A 19,268-nucleotide genomic window follows, 5' to 3' on the forward strand; every position below is an offset into this window, starting at 1 on the left:
TTCTTAATGCGTTTGAGCCAATCAGTTGTGTTGTGACAAGGTTGGGGTGGTATATAGAAGATAGCCCTATTTGGTAAAAGACCAAGTCCATATTATGGCAAGAACAGCTCAAATAAGCAAAGAGAAATGACAGTCCATCATTACTTTAAGACATGAAGACATCAAGAACTTTGATGAAACTGGCTCTCAAGAGGACCAACACAAGAAAGGAAGACCCAGAGTTACAGAGGATAAGTTCATTAGAGTTATCGGCCTCAGAAATCGCAGCCCAAATAAACGCTTCACAGAATCCAAGTAACAGACACATCTCAACATCAACTATTCAGAGGAAACTGCGTTAATCAGGCCATCATGGCCAAATTGCTGCAAAGAAACCACTACTAAAGGACACCAATAAGAAGAAGAGACTTGCTTGGGCCAAGAAACACGAGCAATGGACATTAGACCGGTGGAAATCTGTCCTTTGGTCTGATGAGTCCAAATTTGAGATTTTTGGTTCCAACCGCTGTGTCTTTGTGAGACGCAGAGCAGGTGAACGGATGATCTCCGCATGTGTGGTTCCCACCGTTAAGCATGGAGGAGGTATGATGGTGCGGGGGTGCTTTGCTGCTGACTCTGTCAGTGATTTATTTTTAATTGAAGGCACACTTAACCAGCATGGCTACCACAGCATTCTGCAGCAATACGCCATCCCATCTGGTTTGCGCTTAGTGGGACTATCATATGTTTTTCAACAGGACAATGACCCAACACACCTCCAGGCTGAATAAGGGCTATTTGACCAAGAAGGAGAGTGATGGAGTGTTGCATCAGATGACCTGGCCTCCACAATCCGCCGACCTCAACCCAATTGAAATGGTTTGGGATGAGTTGGACCGCAGAGTGAAGGAAAAGCAGCCAACAAGTGCTCAGCATATGTGGGAACTCCTTCAAGACCATTGGAAAAGCATTCCAGGTGAAGCTGGTTGAGAGAATGCCAAGAGTGTGCAAAGCTGTCATCAAGGCAAAGGGTGGCTACTTTGAAGAATCTAAAATATATTTTGATGTGTTTTAACACTAGTTTGGTAACTACATGATTCCATATGTGTTATTTCATAGTTTTGATGTCTTCACTATTATTCTACAATGTAGAAAATAGTACAAATAAAGAAAAACCCTTGAATGAGTAGGTGTGTCCAAACTTTTGACTGGTACTGTATGTGTGTAGTGCATATGAATGTTCTGCATGCTCATTATTGTAATATATACTAATAATATCTGATCAATAGTAGTCTGTGTGACTAGGGGTAGACAACAACCCTCCGTAACATAAGAGAAACAGGCATTTTTCCACTTAAGAGTTTAACTGGTAAAAGCAAGCTCTCCGGCTCAATTGTATTTGCTCTCATTGATGAGACGTGTATTGACTGACTGCTGTGTGCCTGGGCCCTGCAGAGATGTTCAGAATATTTAACTATTGATCAAAGCCTCTCCATATTATATTTCCTTCACATTGATGTTAGCTTAAACCAGCTGTTCGTATTGAACATCATGATCTGACAACATTCCCTAAAGGTTAGTGAGAGTGATGCGGTATAAAACTGCTGCTCCACAATATTTCTTCCAATAGAGAGAAGATATATATATATATATATCCATTCTGCAGGGATCAATAGAAAGAGAGGGAGAGAAGAGAAAGAAACAAATATTGATAAAACACTTTGGTTACATGATTGATGTGTTACGCAATGGCTGCCAGGCCTGCATCAGAGAGGTTGAGCCAAAGGGCTCGTTTGTGATGTTCTGATTGTGTTGGAGAGAAGAATCTTCATGATCAGGACATTGCCACTCATGTGCGCTAAGGCCCTGTAATAACAGAACTCCCCATTCCGGACTTATTGTCAAGTCAATGTGAGTTCAGTCAGAAATACTTGGACTATTTGTAACAGAACATTGTCTTCAATGACTCTATGAACGATGGAAACTGTGACTCAACAAAGTTATTTCTGGACGATACTGAGCAGGAGACTGACTGCAATTTGCATCAGGTTGATTAAGGTCTGTGAAAATGAACTAAATCTCCCCTTCAGTGGGTTTTAGTACATTTGTTTATACCAAACTTATTCGTAGATTGGGCTTTGGAGCTTGTGGCTCACTCTGAACCACAGTCATGTGGGCTTGGCATCTACTGTCAGAACAGACATGTCTGAAACTGAACATATGGAGTGAAATTCTGATTTGGAATACGACAATTTGTTGATGATATTGGATATTTGTGTGTGTAATGATGTTGAAATCACATGATTAACTGTCCTATACTGTACATGTTAATGGTTAACCACTAAAAAGTCAAGCACAAAGGCAAAGCTTTTAAACTTTCTCTTTCTCTCTTCCCCTCTGTCTCTCTCACCCACAGTTACACTTGTGCGAGTAGCAGGAGAGTTTTAATTTGCGGTCCATTCCTCTTTATGGCGGTACTTGTGAATTGGGAAGATGTGCCAGCGCTGAGCTCTCGGGGTCCTCTAAAATCCTCCTTGTTTCTTAATCACCAGCAACTAAAATTTAATTAGTCATTAAAATTCTTCCAGCGGATCCCCCTGCCTCAGGGGAGGCATTTCTGGGCTGGGCCTGCATGTGCTGCTGGGCCAGACACTGTGTGTGAGAGAGAGAGAGAGAGGGAAAGAGAGAGGAGAATAGAGGAGAATAGAGTAAAGGAGAGAGAGGAGGCAGAAGCTTTGCCTGTCTCTCTGTGGAGTGGTTCTGGCACTGTGAGACATGTAAAGTTATGATCCTGCCTACTGTTCCCTTCAAGAGTGTGGTTGGGAAACAATGGACAAGCAGAAGAGACTATTGGCAGATCAGCAGGATGAGTACTGGGCTTGTGAAGAACCTGCTTGGGAAACTGTTCTGCTTCTTAAGACTGAAACTGTGCGCAAGCATGGTAATACCATGAATTATTGAGACGCAGAATGTGTCAGACATTCTATTCCATGACAATTTAGGCTATGCCGAGGTTGATTTATTTATGACGGTGGTTTGTGACAAAAAAAAAAAAACTGGAGTCTAATTAGAATTATAATTAGATCGCTTTTATTAATCAAAATCACTGAGTTTAAGCTAGAGACTTCTGGGTTTTTGCATGTGCTGCGTCTCAATCAGCTGCATCCGCCAGTGTCGGCCATTATGCTCTGCGGTGGAAGGCACCTGAACTACAACAGTGTTTATGAGACCAGGAGACATCCTGGAAACGGTTTGAGCTAGAAACGATTTGGACCCAGTTCTGAAAGCTGAGATTCTCCCAAACATGAAAGTGTCATCCGTTTTGCTCTACGAAGGCTAACTGCATTATGGCCAATGTTCCATCAAATATTTTCTTTACATATATTTTTTTAGCCCTACAGGGGTCCTAAAATTCCCTAATCAAATAGCTAAATAGTCCATCTTAAGACAATCTTATTAAAACAATTCTATATGTTAGCTTATTCCATATATCACCATCTAGAGGATTAGACTCTATGGGGTAGGAGAATATCAAGCTGGCTAGCTAGTACTGTTGTTTTATGAACAGATGTGTTTTTCACAGCCTTGACTTAGCGTGTTGTTGTTTGTGATCCCAGAGGGCTGTGTGGAACAGGTCTTGTGGAAGCATACAGTAGTTGCAAATAAACCGGCATGCTCTCAACTTGATCCTGCTCTGCTATGCTATGCCCCAGTACCAGGGCTGATGTATTCTGCTTAGGCAAATGAGTGTGGCTTACAATGTGCTGCACTCATTCTGCTTCATCAGTACACATTACACATAACACTGGAGCCTGCCGCAGGCAGACAAAACCTCTGAAATGGATCTAAGAGCTGTGCAATGGAAGTCATGCTGCATGATTCTGCATCATGACAATGGTTTAATCTAGTTATGTGCCTGCGCTCGGGTTGTGAGTAGAGTGTATTAACTCAGATGAACATACGTTTGTGTTTTTATGTATGTGTGTGCGCGCATTTGTGTGTGTTTAGACCAATGCATGTGTGCTGTGCTGGCTAGGGAGTCGGTTTCTGTGGGTGGGTGCGTGCGTATGTGCATGTGTGTATATAAATGAAAAGGCGACCCATGGATACCTGTGACCTGGTCCACCAGGATGCGGGAGGTGATGATGCGTCCATACTGGGAGAAGAGCTGCTCCAGGTCCTTCTGAGTCAGGGTCTTGGGCAGACCACTCACATACAGGTTAGCGTCTCGAATGGAGGCTGAGCTGGGCCGTGCATATGACACCTGAGGAGAAAGGGAGAATGGGGTAGAGATGGGTATTAGATATAAGAGATGATGGACATGAGGAGAAAGGGGGAATGGGGCAGAGATTGGTATTAGATATAAGAGATGATGGACATGAGTGTAGCATAGCTTTAGGTTTACTTCTATGAGAACATTTGAGCCTACAGCATTGGATTGTATTTTGTCCATAGCATTGGCAGAGATGTCTATGTAACTTGTTTTTAATGATTTGAATCACAGGGCTTCACCTGACTGAGCTTGTTTGAATTAGCACATTAGTTTTCATCTAAAATCCATTTATACATTAGCCTTGCAGACCCCACGCAGGAGAGGTGTGAGGAAAGGTAGGTAGGCGCCAATTTATCTTCTGTTTCATTTGTCGTTTTACATTTTATTTGTGTACTGTAGTGAAAGGCTCACACATGAACCCTCACCCCCCCATCAGCCCTCCTCCCTATCATTAATATGGAAGTATTGGACATAAATATATCTGTCGCTATCTTGTTAATGCTGACATAAAAACAAATGCACTCACGCATACATTAGGTGTGTGTGAACGGGAGAGAAAGTGTGTTTACAGCCTGTGCATGAGGGTGTGAGAGAGAGAGAGCGCGATGAGAGTGAAAGAGTGCGAGAGATGGAGAGAAAGAGGGCGAGAGACAAAAAGAGGTGGTTTGGCAATCCTAGTTTGGTAAGGGGGGTTTGAATGGGGATGGCTTGTGCTGACTCGAGCTGAGCGAGGTGGGTGCCTTTGACAGATCCCTCCACAGCTTTGTAACACCCTCTCTTCAGTATGCCACACTTACCAGCACCTTGGACAGCGCCTCTCTCTCACACAGTCACACAGTCCGTCACACTCCCGCTCTTACACAGATGTCGAAGCTTGTCTGTCATCTCTCCTGCTAGCCTGGGTCACAGCACACACTCACCTACCTGTCTCATTCAGAAGCTATCATTTTGTTAACTTTTATTTTCAAAGGCCATATAAGCTGTATATATACACTACATTGGAAGCTAGTATTTTAAGGAGTTATGCAAGACCTTGATGTTTAACTTGTGCCATCTTAGCTCTCTCCTGAAAAAGTCCCTGTGCTTTGTCGAATGCTGTTCTAATTTCTCGATTGTGATCTGGTTTTACTCTTTCAAAATGTTAATCCGATTATCATTGCTGACTGGGGGAGCTTTTCTATCCAGGGTTTTCATTAGGTTTGACATTTAGAGGCATTAGCCATCAAACACTGTTAAAATATGATGGATATGCAAAACATCTCGGCATAATCACAGGATATCCAGTTTAACTCTGAAGGCAAAATAATCGGATCACAGCAGTTCGCTTCCCCTTTGCCCGTCTTTCCTTTCAAACTGTCTTTCCTTCTCCCATTTTTTTCCTTCTTTCCCTTTTGCTTCTAATCTATCCCTTTATTTCCTTGGCTCCCTGTCAGCCAGCCCCAGATCCATCAACACCTTCACTAGCTGTAAGAAGTACTTGTGTGTGTGTGAGAGTGGAGTGTGTGTTGGAGTTTGACGAGCGTGTTTGTGTGTGTGTGTGTTCTTTCCCAGTGTGTAGCCCTGCTCTTCTCACCTCCAGCGGGCTCCTTCCTCTCACACCTCCACAGGGTAGCAGCACCAGAGATGTGCTGAGAAACTCTGAGGTGTCATGGAGGAGGAAACCACATGTTTTAAAAGACAGAAAAAGACTGCAGAAAGACACCACTCGAGTGTGTGAAACTCTGTGACGAACTGAGCTTCTCCTCTTTGTCTTCACCCTACAGTGAGGCAGTACTGTGAGCAAGTGTTACGAGGGTAACAGAAGGGAGAAGTGTGCAGGGACTAGGAAGCGATGTGTCTGTGAATATTATGTCCACCCACAAATGGCTTACTGTACACTACCACGAGAGCCTACATATTAACTACAGTATTATACTACATCAATAACACGTTTCATCAGTTGAAGCCTTGTGTGAAACTGGAAAGTCATATCAAAGACACTGAGCTCTTTAACTGTCTTCTTTAAAGAGGGCTCAAAATGTTTCCTCTGCACATCGGCGTATCAACTGTAGTTCAGTGGCACCACAAGCAGCTCTCTCTTCTCCCCCACCAGAGAGCCTCACACTGGGCTGCAAGACAGAGCTGTCTGCTGCTATTAGGGCGTCTGTCTTCATTTTCATGGCAGCTTAAGATAACCTCTGGTGCAGAAAGAAAGGCCCGTAGCACTGAATGGATATTTCAAGAAGATAATGACCTTGAACACACTTACTAGAAGTTGTAAAATTTGCCTTTTTCTTCAGTGCTACTCAGAAAAGGCTTATTGATATAGGTAGCACAGTCAAAATAATGGATTTCGCAGTGGCAAGAAATAAAAAGGCCTGGCCTTACTCTCTCATGCAGAAAGGGACTCTGTTGCTATAACTGAGAGCCAGGGTGAAGTCTAGATGCTGCTCCGTCTGACTGGATAAGATGGACAGAGGGAGCTGTACGATGTGGAACGCTGTGTGTGTGCGAGAGAAAGAGAGCAAGAGCGCTGTGCGTGTGGCGGAAGCGGACGTCACTTACTGGTGTGCTTGCTCTTTGGAATGTGTGACTGCTCCAGTATGATAGACACGGAAGATTGCTCCTGCTTTATTACACAAGCTGTGGGAGGAAAGAGGCTGTGCTAGGGCGGGAGATGGGATGAGAGCGTGAGGGTGCGTGTGCTTATGTTTAGCTCTGAATATGTTATGGTTTTTGACAGCGTCATCAAGAAAATAGGCAGATGGCTCTTCTCTCTAGCCCAAGGGGACTGGCCATGGCATGCGTGTGATTCCTAAGTTAGCTGGCTTCCTAAAAACATGACTGGTGTATGGGGACTGGGGAGGACTGAGGAGCATCACTGGTACAGTAGCGTGGGTAGGGAGCCTGGGTGCTAGCTTGGGCCCTCTGGTGCCCCATCTCAGCAGAGTTCATTAGTGAGGGAGAGTGGCAGAGGGACGCTACACACACAGACCCTGTGACTCATCCTAACTCCTGTCAGCTACACTCAGTGGGTGAGACCTGCGCTGGAATAACTGTGGGTCATGCTGACTGCGTCACACTGACACGCACACGGATGTGCGCAGGCACATACACACACACACAGCTCTGGTTGGCTGTCTCCCCATGACCTTGCCTCGCAAAGCACTGTGCTGGATTGAAAACAGGCCGGGCTGTGTTGATCTGGTGTGGCTGCTTCCCTTCACAATGTTGACCTATCATGTTCAAGGCTGTCGAGGGATTGGGGATTCTGTATGGGCTTTTCCCATTCAGCTCGGCAGGGTAATCCGATCTGATTAGATTTAGAAATATGTTACTGAGAGGGTTTGGATTATGGTAGCAGAGCAGATTACAGTATGGCTTAAAGCGAACAGCATAACGGAGCTATATGAGAGAATATAGTTTTTCTGCTCAACAAGTAGAGATAAAGTAGGCCTACTATATAAAATGGATGTTGAGTACACTAATAAAACCATACTACTAATTAAATTATACTCTCTCCATTTACCCTTCATCTTTATTTGACGTCCCGACCAATGTAATATAAATTTGAGTCCTCTATTTAACTTTGGGCAGCATTTAATAAATGTGTTTTCCTTACTCTGTCTGAAAACCTTTCTAATTTCACCTTCACATTTTGACGTTTATAAATTAATTAGCATATCAGTTATACCTCACGGCTTTTAATGCTCCTGACTCTTTGATTCAGGCACTCTTTCATTTATATTCTCTCTCTCTCTCTGCATGTATGCAAATTAGTCTGAATCGCCTCAGTCACTACCCAGAATTCCTACAATCTACATGGGAACTGAAGCAGTGCAGTCCTTATCACATGAACGCTGGGTGAATTGATATTCAGTGTACAGAAGGTGTTTTCCAATCAGACTTACCTTAATAGTTTTGGTTTGAAGTCTGAGTCCGTTTAATGTGTTGATGGCTTTCTCTGCATCCTTTGGGTCGATGTAGTTAACAAACCCATAGCCTAGACTCTGCCCTGTAAAACAAGAAGAGCATTTTTACAATACAGAATTCTACCCAGTATGTATTAAATTGGTACAGATACAATAGTGTCATTAATACCATATTTTCTTTGACTCAATATTTTCCTGACATCTCTAGATATTTCTTTCAGGCATTGCTTGCTTTCATGAGCCAGTTGACTTTCAACAGATGCCCAGAGCCGTTGTAGCTGTGTGATAGTGTCTGGCAAGTCCAAGTGGAACATCGCACTTATAGCCATTAAAAGAAACAGACAACAGTAAGTCCACAGTGGATAGACAAAGTGAATCACAAATGTAGAACAGCGCTGCTCTAGCACCAAATAAATAGGCAGGCAGGCTGCAGCTTAGGGACAAAATGGAGCTGTACTCCTCACATGAAACACGATGCTTCTCTCTCACTTTCAGTGGATTACCCTGGATTATCATTTCCCCATTGTTTATTAAAAACCTTGTGTCCTGGAGAGAATCTCATTGGTTCACAGCAATTTTTCCCGCTCATCTCGCTGACACTGATCTGACAGCACCCTTCGGAAAGTTAGGACACTAAAATAGAACTACGCCGTTAACGCCAATACATCTGCGGGCCTGTGGATATGTGTTCAATATCAAAGTGCCTTTTGCAAAGACTTCTCTTCTCATACTCCTCAATGTGGGTTGGCAATAATTAGCCAACACAGCCAACTGCTGAGCGGCTCCCCACTCCCTGTCACCTTCCTCCTCCCCCTTCCACTGCTTCACAAGGAGAATTTAAGGCTCGACAAGCGTAGCTTACAAAGGGTTAGCAGAAATGAAGTGTGCTTCCGAAGCGCACTCATGCAGAGCTGCCTGGATGTGCTGGGTTGTGGTTAATGATACAGTCCCACAGTGTGTGCGTACATATTTTGTGTGTACACATGTACTGTATGTACTGTATGTACACTTTCCCTCCGTTTCTGGTGGAGTCCACAGTCCAGTGTGTCTTTGGGAGTTTGCACCAGTCACTGTGTCTTGGCAAGGCTGGAGGGCAAGGCTGGAGGGGAGATTGGGATGTGTCCGCACCCCCAACTCCCTGGCACCACTCCCCAGGTGAGTGGAGAGATGGGGCGAGGCAGCTGCTTTCAGCACGAGGCAGCTCCAAGAGGGGATTCCACCCACCAGTAAGAGAGCAGACCACAGCAGGCGGCCATGGGCTGGCTGCCTTCCGGAGACAACGCCAACGCACAGACAAACACACTCATACTGTATGCATACTGTACATACAAGTTAAGAACATTTTGAAATTATCGGAGCAAACTATGAGCTGCGGGAAGAGAATACACTGCTCAAAGTTATGCAATGAAGAGAACGTACACACACGCCTCACACACACACACCCTGACAAGGTCAGAAAGCGGCGGTGTTCTGACTGTGGGCCAACATATGCAGGCGAACTCATCCAGGCCTGTTACAACAACGGCTCGCTCCGCACGCACGCAGCCCAGCAGATTCAACCCAGCATGCTGCCTGCCTGAAATAAACACGCAGGTCTAGCACAGCACAGCACGGTACAGAACAGCACAGATCAGCCAAGCACGGCGCAGCATAGCATACAGCATGCCTTAACACAGTTCTACACAACACAGCAAAGCTACTACTCTTAAGATCACTAAATAGCAGTACACAACAAGATATTCACAGGTATTTTAGCACAAGCCTTAAATGTTTTATATCTTTATACAAAGGCGTATTTTCTGGTTGTTTACTGTGTGAGATATTTAGGAATCTAGATCAGTGTGTTACTAGAAAGGCTGAGTGCCATTTTGAAGGATTGTACAAACACCATTAAGGATATTATAGACAAACAGCTGAAAAAAAATGCATCTCAGGAAGCTGAAAGAACCCATTAAGATAGCATAATAAATACCCTTTAATGGAGGAGTAAACCGAAAATGATCCCTATGCCGTTTAATTAGTCTAATGGACACATTAATGTATATATATTTTAACTGTCAATTAAATCTGCAAACTGAAATGATGCATTGCTCTTATAATGAGTTTTTAATGATGAAAGATCTTCATTTTCCTTGACTTTCCGTTCCTAACCACGGCATTTCCATCCATCCTCAAATCTGGAGGCGTTTGAACAACATGTACAAAGACAATGCTTAACATCCATTAAAGGGATATTTTTCATAAATAAACAGCTTAGTAATGTCAGTGGTGGGATCGTGCCCAGCTCCTTCATTAGGATGAGTCGAGCTGAAAGCACAGGGCTAGTAGTTGTGTGTGACATAGTGGATTCCCCCCCCGCTCTTCGTGATCCAGAGTGGTGCGTTGATTCGTAGCGGGCGAGCGTGGGGGTAATTGAGCTCATTAGTTGTGACATTACCACAGTAGTGCCATAATGCTTCATAACAGCTGTCCCATTATAGCTCAAATCACTACTAACGAGAGAGAGGGCCGGGGTAATTGAGACCACCTCACCAGGTCTTCACCGCTCCCTGTACAGTCAAAAATAAATACAAGAGGGAAATAGGTACAAGTGTACCAAATGTTTTTCCTTGGCAAATCACTGCTATTTCCAGTGAGTGGCTCCTCTCGGTGGTGCTACAGTATGACTAAGCCATTATTTGTTTCATGAAGAGCAGCAGGCTGCCGAATGTGTGAGATGAGAAACTGGGTGTTTTTCCAGCAGGTGTCCTGACTCTCCCCACGTGGTGACTTATAGTGCCCCCCCCCCCTCCACACACACACACACACACACACACACACACACACACACTCACACACACACACACACACACACACACACACACACACACACACACACACACACACACACACACACACAGAGTTGCCTACTGGGGCCTCCTGTGTCACTGCTTTCATGCACTTATGGTCTTCTTTTGTTGTGTATGACCTTACCCTCTAGATACTAACAGTACCTTCCATTCCATTTATTGACATGCATGACTGTCCACAATATAGGATCCAACCTAGCAGCAAACAATATCCTTCTGTGATTGTGCCCTTAATCAAAATAAACATGCATTTCCTGTCCTTAATATTTCACAATGGTTAAGATAACATTGTGATGTTCTGTATTAATATGACAGACATTATTATATCCTAACCTGACCTCTTCTTTCTAAGTCCCCATGTTCTGTCCCTGAGTTCCCACTCCCTCCCTGTCAGTGAACATGGCTTCAGTCTGTCATATAAGATGCCAAGGGATGAGAGGGGAAAAGTGCACTGTGCACAGGATGACAGTGCTATGAACAGCTGACGATAACATACCTTGATAGCACCAGGTTCCTAAGGTAGAAACAGGCAAATTGGTTTGGTCAGTCTTAAATTTAGCTACATTTAAGATATGGCGGAACAAAGAACCTTTCCGTTTGTCAAAACAGATGTGTATCATTGTGTTGGTTCCTTAAGAATTTACCCTCGCTGCAGTAGCAACTTCGGATGGTGCTATTTCTGACGGACCAGCACCCATCAAAGTATTTGTGGGAGAAGTCACCAACTAATATGCAGATGATAAAATATACACTTTTACAAACTTATAGAAGTTCCCAGTTCAGTATTATGTTTTTAGATGGGAGGAGAGTACAACAACTTTCGTTTGCTAATCTCCTAAGTTAAATGACCTAATGTGCAGAATTATGATATGATTGAATATACATTCACAATTCATACTTTGAATCTACATAAACCACTTACTGGTTGCTGCAGTAAGTGCTTTTAATAAGAAAAGCTGACAGAGGCTCAGTTCATTCTGACTGGCCGTAAATAGCAAAAGTAATTTAATTATAGCAAACGTGGACTCAGGGCTATTAAGCACATTTTGTATGCCACTATTTACCATTGCCTTTTTGGATATGTTTTACTGTTTTTCTCTATTAGCTTATAGCAACAGTACAACACTGTACAATTTACAAATATTAGGTCATAATATATTCAAACCTTTGACTATAATGGCATTCAAATGCTAATACAGCCTTACTGTTGCTTTATGTGCTTACATTAGTATGACTCAAATGCTGACCACATAAACGGTAGCACACATACACTGGCTCCACTCAGATGTCTGTTCTCTGGGGTTGGCAAGGTAGCAGCAACTGTAATATGCAGGAGTCTCCCACCCACCCCGAGTCCCTGCTCCCCATCGGTGGCTGCTGCCTGAGGTGAGTTGGATGGAAGCCTGAAATGTGTGGGATGTCTGGGATGATAGCAGCGTAGCAGGAGAGAATCTGGGACACCCCAGGTCCGTGACGTCAGGCCTGGATGTGACAAGAGTGACAGCAACAGCCAGAGCCGGGGGAGTCCTGCATAGAGGGAGGAGACCAGTGATGAGCCAGCCTGGCCCTCAGGCCCTCCAGATCTGAGGCCCACAGGGGACTCTGGCCCACTCTCTTTCCCAGGTATGGGCCACTCAAACAGCACAGAGAGTGGGGGGAGAACGGAGGAGAGAGCAAGGGTGTTATTAGGCCTGGAACGCTAAAACTTCCTGCTGGTGTCTGCACTTATGGGCCTGTCTAGTCTGCAATACCTGGCTTTAGGGAAGATGTCAGATGATAATATAATAATAATTTTACCAGCTCATGCACTTGACACCCACCCCCCTCCCCCAGCTCTGACTCAACTGATAGCTAAGTTATTGAGGGAAAATGTACTTTCTATGCTTGTGATATGTGGTTGTCCAACCTAGCTATCTTAAGATGAATCTACTAACTATAAGTCGCTCTGGATAAGAGCGTCTGCTAAATTACTAAAATGTTAAATGTAAAGCACCTTTCAAAAAACCCAAGGACAGTGTACAGCAAAGAGTAAAAACAAAAACAAGAATAAAATAATAAAATAATAAAAGCTACTTAGCTTAGCTAGGGCTGAGTAACAGGGAAGTTTAGTTGAGGGGAAAGCCAGACTGAAGAGGTGGGATTTGAGATTGTTTTTGAAGGTGCAATAGAGTCAGAGTTGCAGGATTCTGGGACGCTAGGGGGAGAGAGTTACAGAACTTGGGGGATGCTAGGGGGAGAGAGTGTCACGGCTGTCAGAAGGATCGGACCAAAATACAGCGTGTTTGTAGTTCCACATCTTTATTTATTCGTGAAACGTAATGCAATACACTAAATACTTGAACTAACAAAAACAACAAACCATGACGCAGAGAGAAAACACACTACTCAAAATATAATCACCCACAACAACAGGTGGGACAAACATCAACTTAAATAGGACCTCCAATTAGAGACAACGACGACCAGCTGCCTCTAATTGGAGATCATACCAAACAAAACCAACATAGAAATACAAAACTAGAAACTGAACATGGAAATACAAAACATAGACAAACACCCCCTGTCACGCCCTGACCTACTCTACCATAGAAAATAACCACTTACTATGGTCAGGACGTGACAGAGAGTTCCAGAGTTTGTGGGATGCTAGGGCGAGAGAGTTACAGAATTTGGGGGATGGTAGGTGGAGAGAGTTCCAGAGTTTGGGGGATGCTAGGGGGAGAGAGTTCCAGGGTTTGGGGGATGCTAGGGGGAGAGAGTTCCAGAGTTTGGGGGATGCTAGGGGGAGAGAGTTTCAGAGTTTGGAGGATGCTAGGGGGAGCGAGTTCCAGAGTTTGGGGGATGCTAGGGGGAGAGAGTTCCAGGGTTTAGGGGATGCTAGGGGGAGTGAGTTCCAGAGTTTGGGGGATGCTAGGGGGAGAGAGTTCCAGGGTTTGGGGGATGCTAGGGGGAGAGAGTTCCAGGGTTTGGGGGATGCTAGGGGGAGAGAGTTCCAGGGTTTGGGGGTTGCTAGGGGGAGAGAGTTCCAGGGTTTGGGGGTTGCTAGGGGGAGAGAGTTCCAGGGTTTGGGGGATGCTAGGGGGAGAGAGTTCCAGGGTTTGGGGGATGCTAGGGGGAGAGAGTTCCAGAGTTTGGGGGATGCTAGGGGGAGAGAGTTCCAGGGTCTGGGGGATGCTAGGGGGAGAGAGTTCCAGGGTTTGGGGGATGCTAGGGGGAGCGAGTTCCAGAGTTTGGGGGATGCTAGGGGGAGAGAGTTCCAGAGTTTGGGGGATGCTAGGGGGAGAGAGTTCCAGAGTTTGGGGGCAGCACCGCTGAATGCCCGGTCCCCCATGGTGCACAGTTTGTTTTGGGGATGGTGAGTAGTCCAGAGCCAGAGGAATGGAGACAGCGGGAGGGGGTGTGTGTGGAGGAGGTCAGAAAAGTATGAGGGGGTGAGGCCATGGAGGGCCTTGTAGGTGAGCAGTAGGATCTTGTAGGTGATGCGGAGTATGACAGGAAGCCAGTGAAGGTGATGTGTTCTCAGGGTTTGCTGCGTGTGAGGAGCCTTGCACCGGAGGTCTGTAATATCTTATGGTTCACCGAGTCGTGGCTGAACGACGACATGAATAACATACAGCTGGCGGGTTTACATTTTTTCGGCAGGATAGAACAGCCGCCTCTGGTAAGACAAGGCGTGGTGGTCTATGTATATTTGTAAACAACAGCTGGTGCACGAAATCTAAGGAAGTCTCGAGTATCTCATGATAAGCTGTAGACCACATTATTTACCAAGAGAGTTTTCATCTATATTCTTCATTGCTGTCTATTTACCACCACAAACCGATGCTGGCACTAAGACCGCACTCAATGAGCTGTATACAGCCATAAGGAAACAGGAAGACGCTCATCCAGAGGCGGCGCTTCTAGTGAACGGGGACATTAATGCAGGGAAACTTAAATCCGTTTTACCTCATTTCTACCACCTTTTTCAATGTGCAACCAAAGGGAAAAAAACTCTAGACCACCTTTACTCCACACACAGAGATGTGTACAAAGCTCTCCCTCACCCTCCATTTGGCAAATCTGACCATAATTCTATCCTCCTGATTCCTGCTTACAAGCAAAAACTAAAGCAGGAAGCACCAGTGACTCGGTCAATAAAAAGGTGGTCAGAAGAAGCAGATGCTAAGCTACAGGACAGTTTGGCTAGCACAAACTGGAATATGTTCCGTACACCACCTCAGTCACTGGATTCATCAATCTGTGCATCGATGACGTCGTCCCCACAGGCAAAGCATCAATACAGGACTAAGATTGAATCGTTCTACACCGGCCCCGACGGACAAAATTAAATAGCAACAATAAATTGCAGGAAATTAGCTTTAAAACAGCAACCTTGCAGCACACATTTGTTGACAGCGGCTAGGGGGGAATTGGAGTTCCAAGGGACACACTGCTTTCTGTCAGCCAGGTAGGCCCGGAACCAGCTGAGTGGATATTGATCCAGATAAGTGTTCATTTCGTCAAATGCCAGCTATATTCACACTTTTCTACTTTTTTTTCCTACATTTTCTACTTTTTTCCACCCCTGACTGCATGTGCTGCTAGAGATATATAATGAATTAAGTAGGCATCCCTATTGAAGTCAATGATGGCATAAGTGGAAGTGTACCCATAAGAGCAATGTTAAAAGTAAGGAGCAGGAAGTAAAAGCAGGAAGTGTACCTAGGGCTGTTATGTTGACCGTATTACCATACTGTCATGAAGGCAGTCAAATTCCACGTTTCGTCATGGTAAATAGGCTTCTCCAAGCTCTGATGCTGCTGATGGTCATTAGTAGCCTACCAAACTTGTTAACTGCCTGGTACTCAGCACTCTATTGTCCCTCTAATCACTCTGACCTCAACGCAAATGTAATCTAAAATCTAATGAAACACTTCATGAGAGCCCATTAGCTCATGATGCGCAACATTTCTATAGGCTATGCAATTGTGTGAGAAAACAGAGTGATGGCCTCTATTCAAAAGAGGAGGATCCCATCAGCTTTCTATAGCCTAGGCATGCTATATTTATTTCTCAACTTTCCTAATATTACGCACATTGCTTCTCTTTACAACAGGAGTATAGCCTACCTGGCTGGCATGAAAATGAACCACAGGAAAATCGTCCTCCATTCGCACATTTCTTTTCTTCGGGAGCCCATTTAAGTGTATAGATGACATGTATTTTGTCCAACTGCCCCTATTTGGAGACAGGTGCATGATAATGGTCCATTCTAAATCAAAACAAATTTCACACATATATTATTTAGTATATGTTATGCCAAGATTAAATCAAGAATAGTCTGATGGGTGACAATATTAGCCTATCACTTGTGAATGATATATTATCACTTGTGAATGCTGCCCAGCGTAAGGCAAGAAACAAAGCATACCTTTTTTTTGTGACTTTTTCAAATCATAGTCGCACACCTCATGTAGCCTAGCCCATACATGTTGGCCTTCATGTTTTTATAAGTTTTGTATCACAACTAAAGCGGCCAAATAACTTCTTAAAATTAAGAACATTAATACGCTTTACGGCGGGTGTAGAGCCTAACTGGCAAACATACGCAGCGCATGAGTTTGAAGTTTGGGGAAGATAATTCTAACCATAAAAACGCACCTTTATATTTAAAAGCATTACATGCATAATCACATTTGCGGTCACTTTTGATAATGGTGTTTTCCCACTAATGGAACATTTGTGCTTATAGCCTACTGCCATGTGACCATTGCTGTGCTTTTAATGTGAAGAAATAGCCTAATAGTTTATCAAAATGTTAAACTCAACGTTCTGATCTGTTTTTTGATGCTAGCGGTTGTATTAATTTGGGATCTATCGCATCCCACAACTGTCCCAGACTATATTTGGAATAGTTATTTTTCGCACATAATAGAATAGGTCAACTTTTGTTCTATGGGGATAGTATATTGACACAGGCTAGTGCTTTTGATGTTCATTAGGCCTACTCATCTTGCTGACGAAATATCTTCAATATGCCCTCGGAATTGGATAAGGACGTGCAGTTGCGTCCTCGATGTGTCTGTTTTCACTTGTAGCTTGTGAGAAAGACCCGATCACGTGATGGAGAGCCATGTGAGTGAGAGGTGCTTTGGAGCAAGCAGCACGAAGGGAGAGGGGAATTATAATTATTATATTCAGCCCAAGAGCACAACGGCCACTGGCCGCAAAAAGCATGTTTTTTTTTAGAGGGCATTACAGCCACACAAAGGGGATGCCGCCGGAAATTTCGAGGAATTATCAAGTGCTTGTCAAATTGTGAATGAGAGACTGATGAAGTGTGTACAGCCTGTGCAAGAAACAAAGCAGAGCTCATGCCTTTCATGCAACTTTCTTCAAATCATCATTAGAGTTGCATCATGCAGCCTTAGAATGTGTAAAAAATGTAAACGTATAGCCGACATTTGTATCACAACTAAAGTTACATAAATAACTCTAAATTAAGCATATAGGAGTACCTGTTTCTTTGTTCACCGCTCAACACAGAATAGCTGCATGTGCGCACTCCCTCAAATTGTTTGGAGAAAATATATTTTGTTTTATTCAATTGTATTCTTTATACTATAAAATAATGCCACAAAATTCTAAGCAAATCTTGTCTGCTAAATCAACTAACAACTCAGAGTATGCTATTCTGTTCTTCTGAAATAGACTACATTTTCTTCATATCATGTTTCTTTAGACCTGTCTAAAAGAAATAATTGATTAATTGTGAAGGTGTAGGCTTTATTACATTAATTTATTAGACTTTTTCAAATGTAGATGCTCCAAAGGTCTGCGTCAGTGGCTTGTAGGCTATGTGTAGAAGCCAGAAGATGCTAAATGTGTTGATGTTAATTACGGTCAATTACCGTGAGAGTGGCAGTTATTTGCTCGACAATCACCGGCTGACAGAATTTGGTGACTGCCACAGCCAGTCACAAAATGTACCCATCAATATGTGCTGTGATTTGTTGATACAACTCTACTGACATTACAAAAAACACATTCCATTGCATTTGCCACATCAGTTAACATAATTTGAATGAACATTATACATTACCATGGAAATGATTAGCGTCACAATACCAGGTACCATTGCGAGTGAACCCATGAGCTTACCAGTCAAATTGCCAGGGTTAGAGGTTTCAAGCCCATTCTATTCATCGTTTGCTACAACACCTTGCTTACGTCACCTTGTTAAGAGTCCATGTTATCGCAGAAACGGACTCAACCGCTCTTCAATCCCCCCCCAATTGTTTTTAAACGGTTGTTATATTTTCATGACTGTCTTCATCATTACCATCGGTTACACAGTTATACGGTAATGGTGCCAGCCCTAACCTTCTATGATTTCTGTCTTACAGTGTATTAAAATATTCTGGATTCAACAAACGGAAGCTGATTTGAAAAGAAGTCAATAACGGAGTTTGCTAGTATGTTTAAAGTGGCGCAGAGTTTCTGCTTTCTATCTTTCACTTTGGTCCAATGTAAGAGCTACCAGCCTCACTGTCATACTAGCTAAGTTGTTTATATCACACCGTTTTTCTCATCAGTGTTCTACGGAGGAAGCTATTTTATGCATGCTTGCATCATATTAATTGTTATATGAACCAGTAAGATTCATGTGAACTGGAGGAGGACAAAATAAACACTGTGTTCCTCTCTGTGATACGCAGCCATTAATTCCTGATGCTCATCACTATGGAAGGTTTGATTGTGCCAGAGCTTGGTAAACAAACAGTTCCAGCAACAAACCAACAATACAAACCATGTATTGCCTGTAAATAAAACAGCATTGGATTTGACTGTGTACTCAATCTGAATATATATTTTAGTATCAACAAAGAGATGAGGGTAAACTGAGTGAAAGAGTGCATTTTTTATTTCCTCCCTGTCAGACCAATAAGTTAGCTGTGTGTCACACAGAGGATTGGAGAGATTCCACACACGCCTGTCTCAAACACAAGTTCCACACGCTCTCTGCTCTCAGATGCACAGCGATGTGTTTCAGGGCCTACTATGCCATAGCAGACATCAAGTAGGATGAATATTTCATACACTACATTTGCTTTTTGTTTTGTTGCATTGTCAGAATCATTTGCATCAGTTGACCCATAGTGGTAAAACTAAGGGAAGGTGACTGCATTGATTTGTACAGGGATCATTGTTGTCCTTGGTCAATCCTTACAGACTGTGATATACGCTGTATCTTAACATAGTGTGCCGTGACAC

The 19,268-nt window shown here is 43.6% G+C and overlaps 1 protein-coding gene across 7 annotated transcripts in view; it reads right to left on the reverse strand.

The window, feature by feature from the left end:
* Nucleotides 1-19,268, reverse strand: part of LOC106584331 (ELAV-like protein 4) — an 81,106-nt gene that overhangs the window by 23,451 nt on the left and 38,387 nt on the right. For all 7 annotated transcript variants that reach the window (XM_082968022.1, XM_014169500.3, XM_014169498.3 and 4 more), the window contains 2 exons: nt 8,143-8,246; nt 4,090-4,243 (listed from right to left, as the gene is read on the reverse strand). In XM_082968022.1, coding sequence (XP_082824148.1) covers nt 4,090-4,243; nt 8,143-8,246 — 258 coding nt within the window. The remainder of the gene's footprint in view (nt 1-4,089; nt 4,244-8,142; nt 8,247-19,268) is intronic.

The sequence above is a fragment of the Salmo salar genome, chromosome 23 (assembly GCF_965601325.2).
Source record: "Salmo salar chromosome 23, fSalSal1, whole genome shotgun sequence".
NCBI classification, from domain to species: domain Eukaryota; kingdom Metazoa; phylum Chordata; class Actinopteri; order Salmoniformes; family Salmonidae; genus Salmo; species Salmo salar.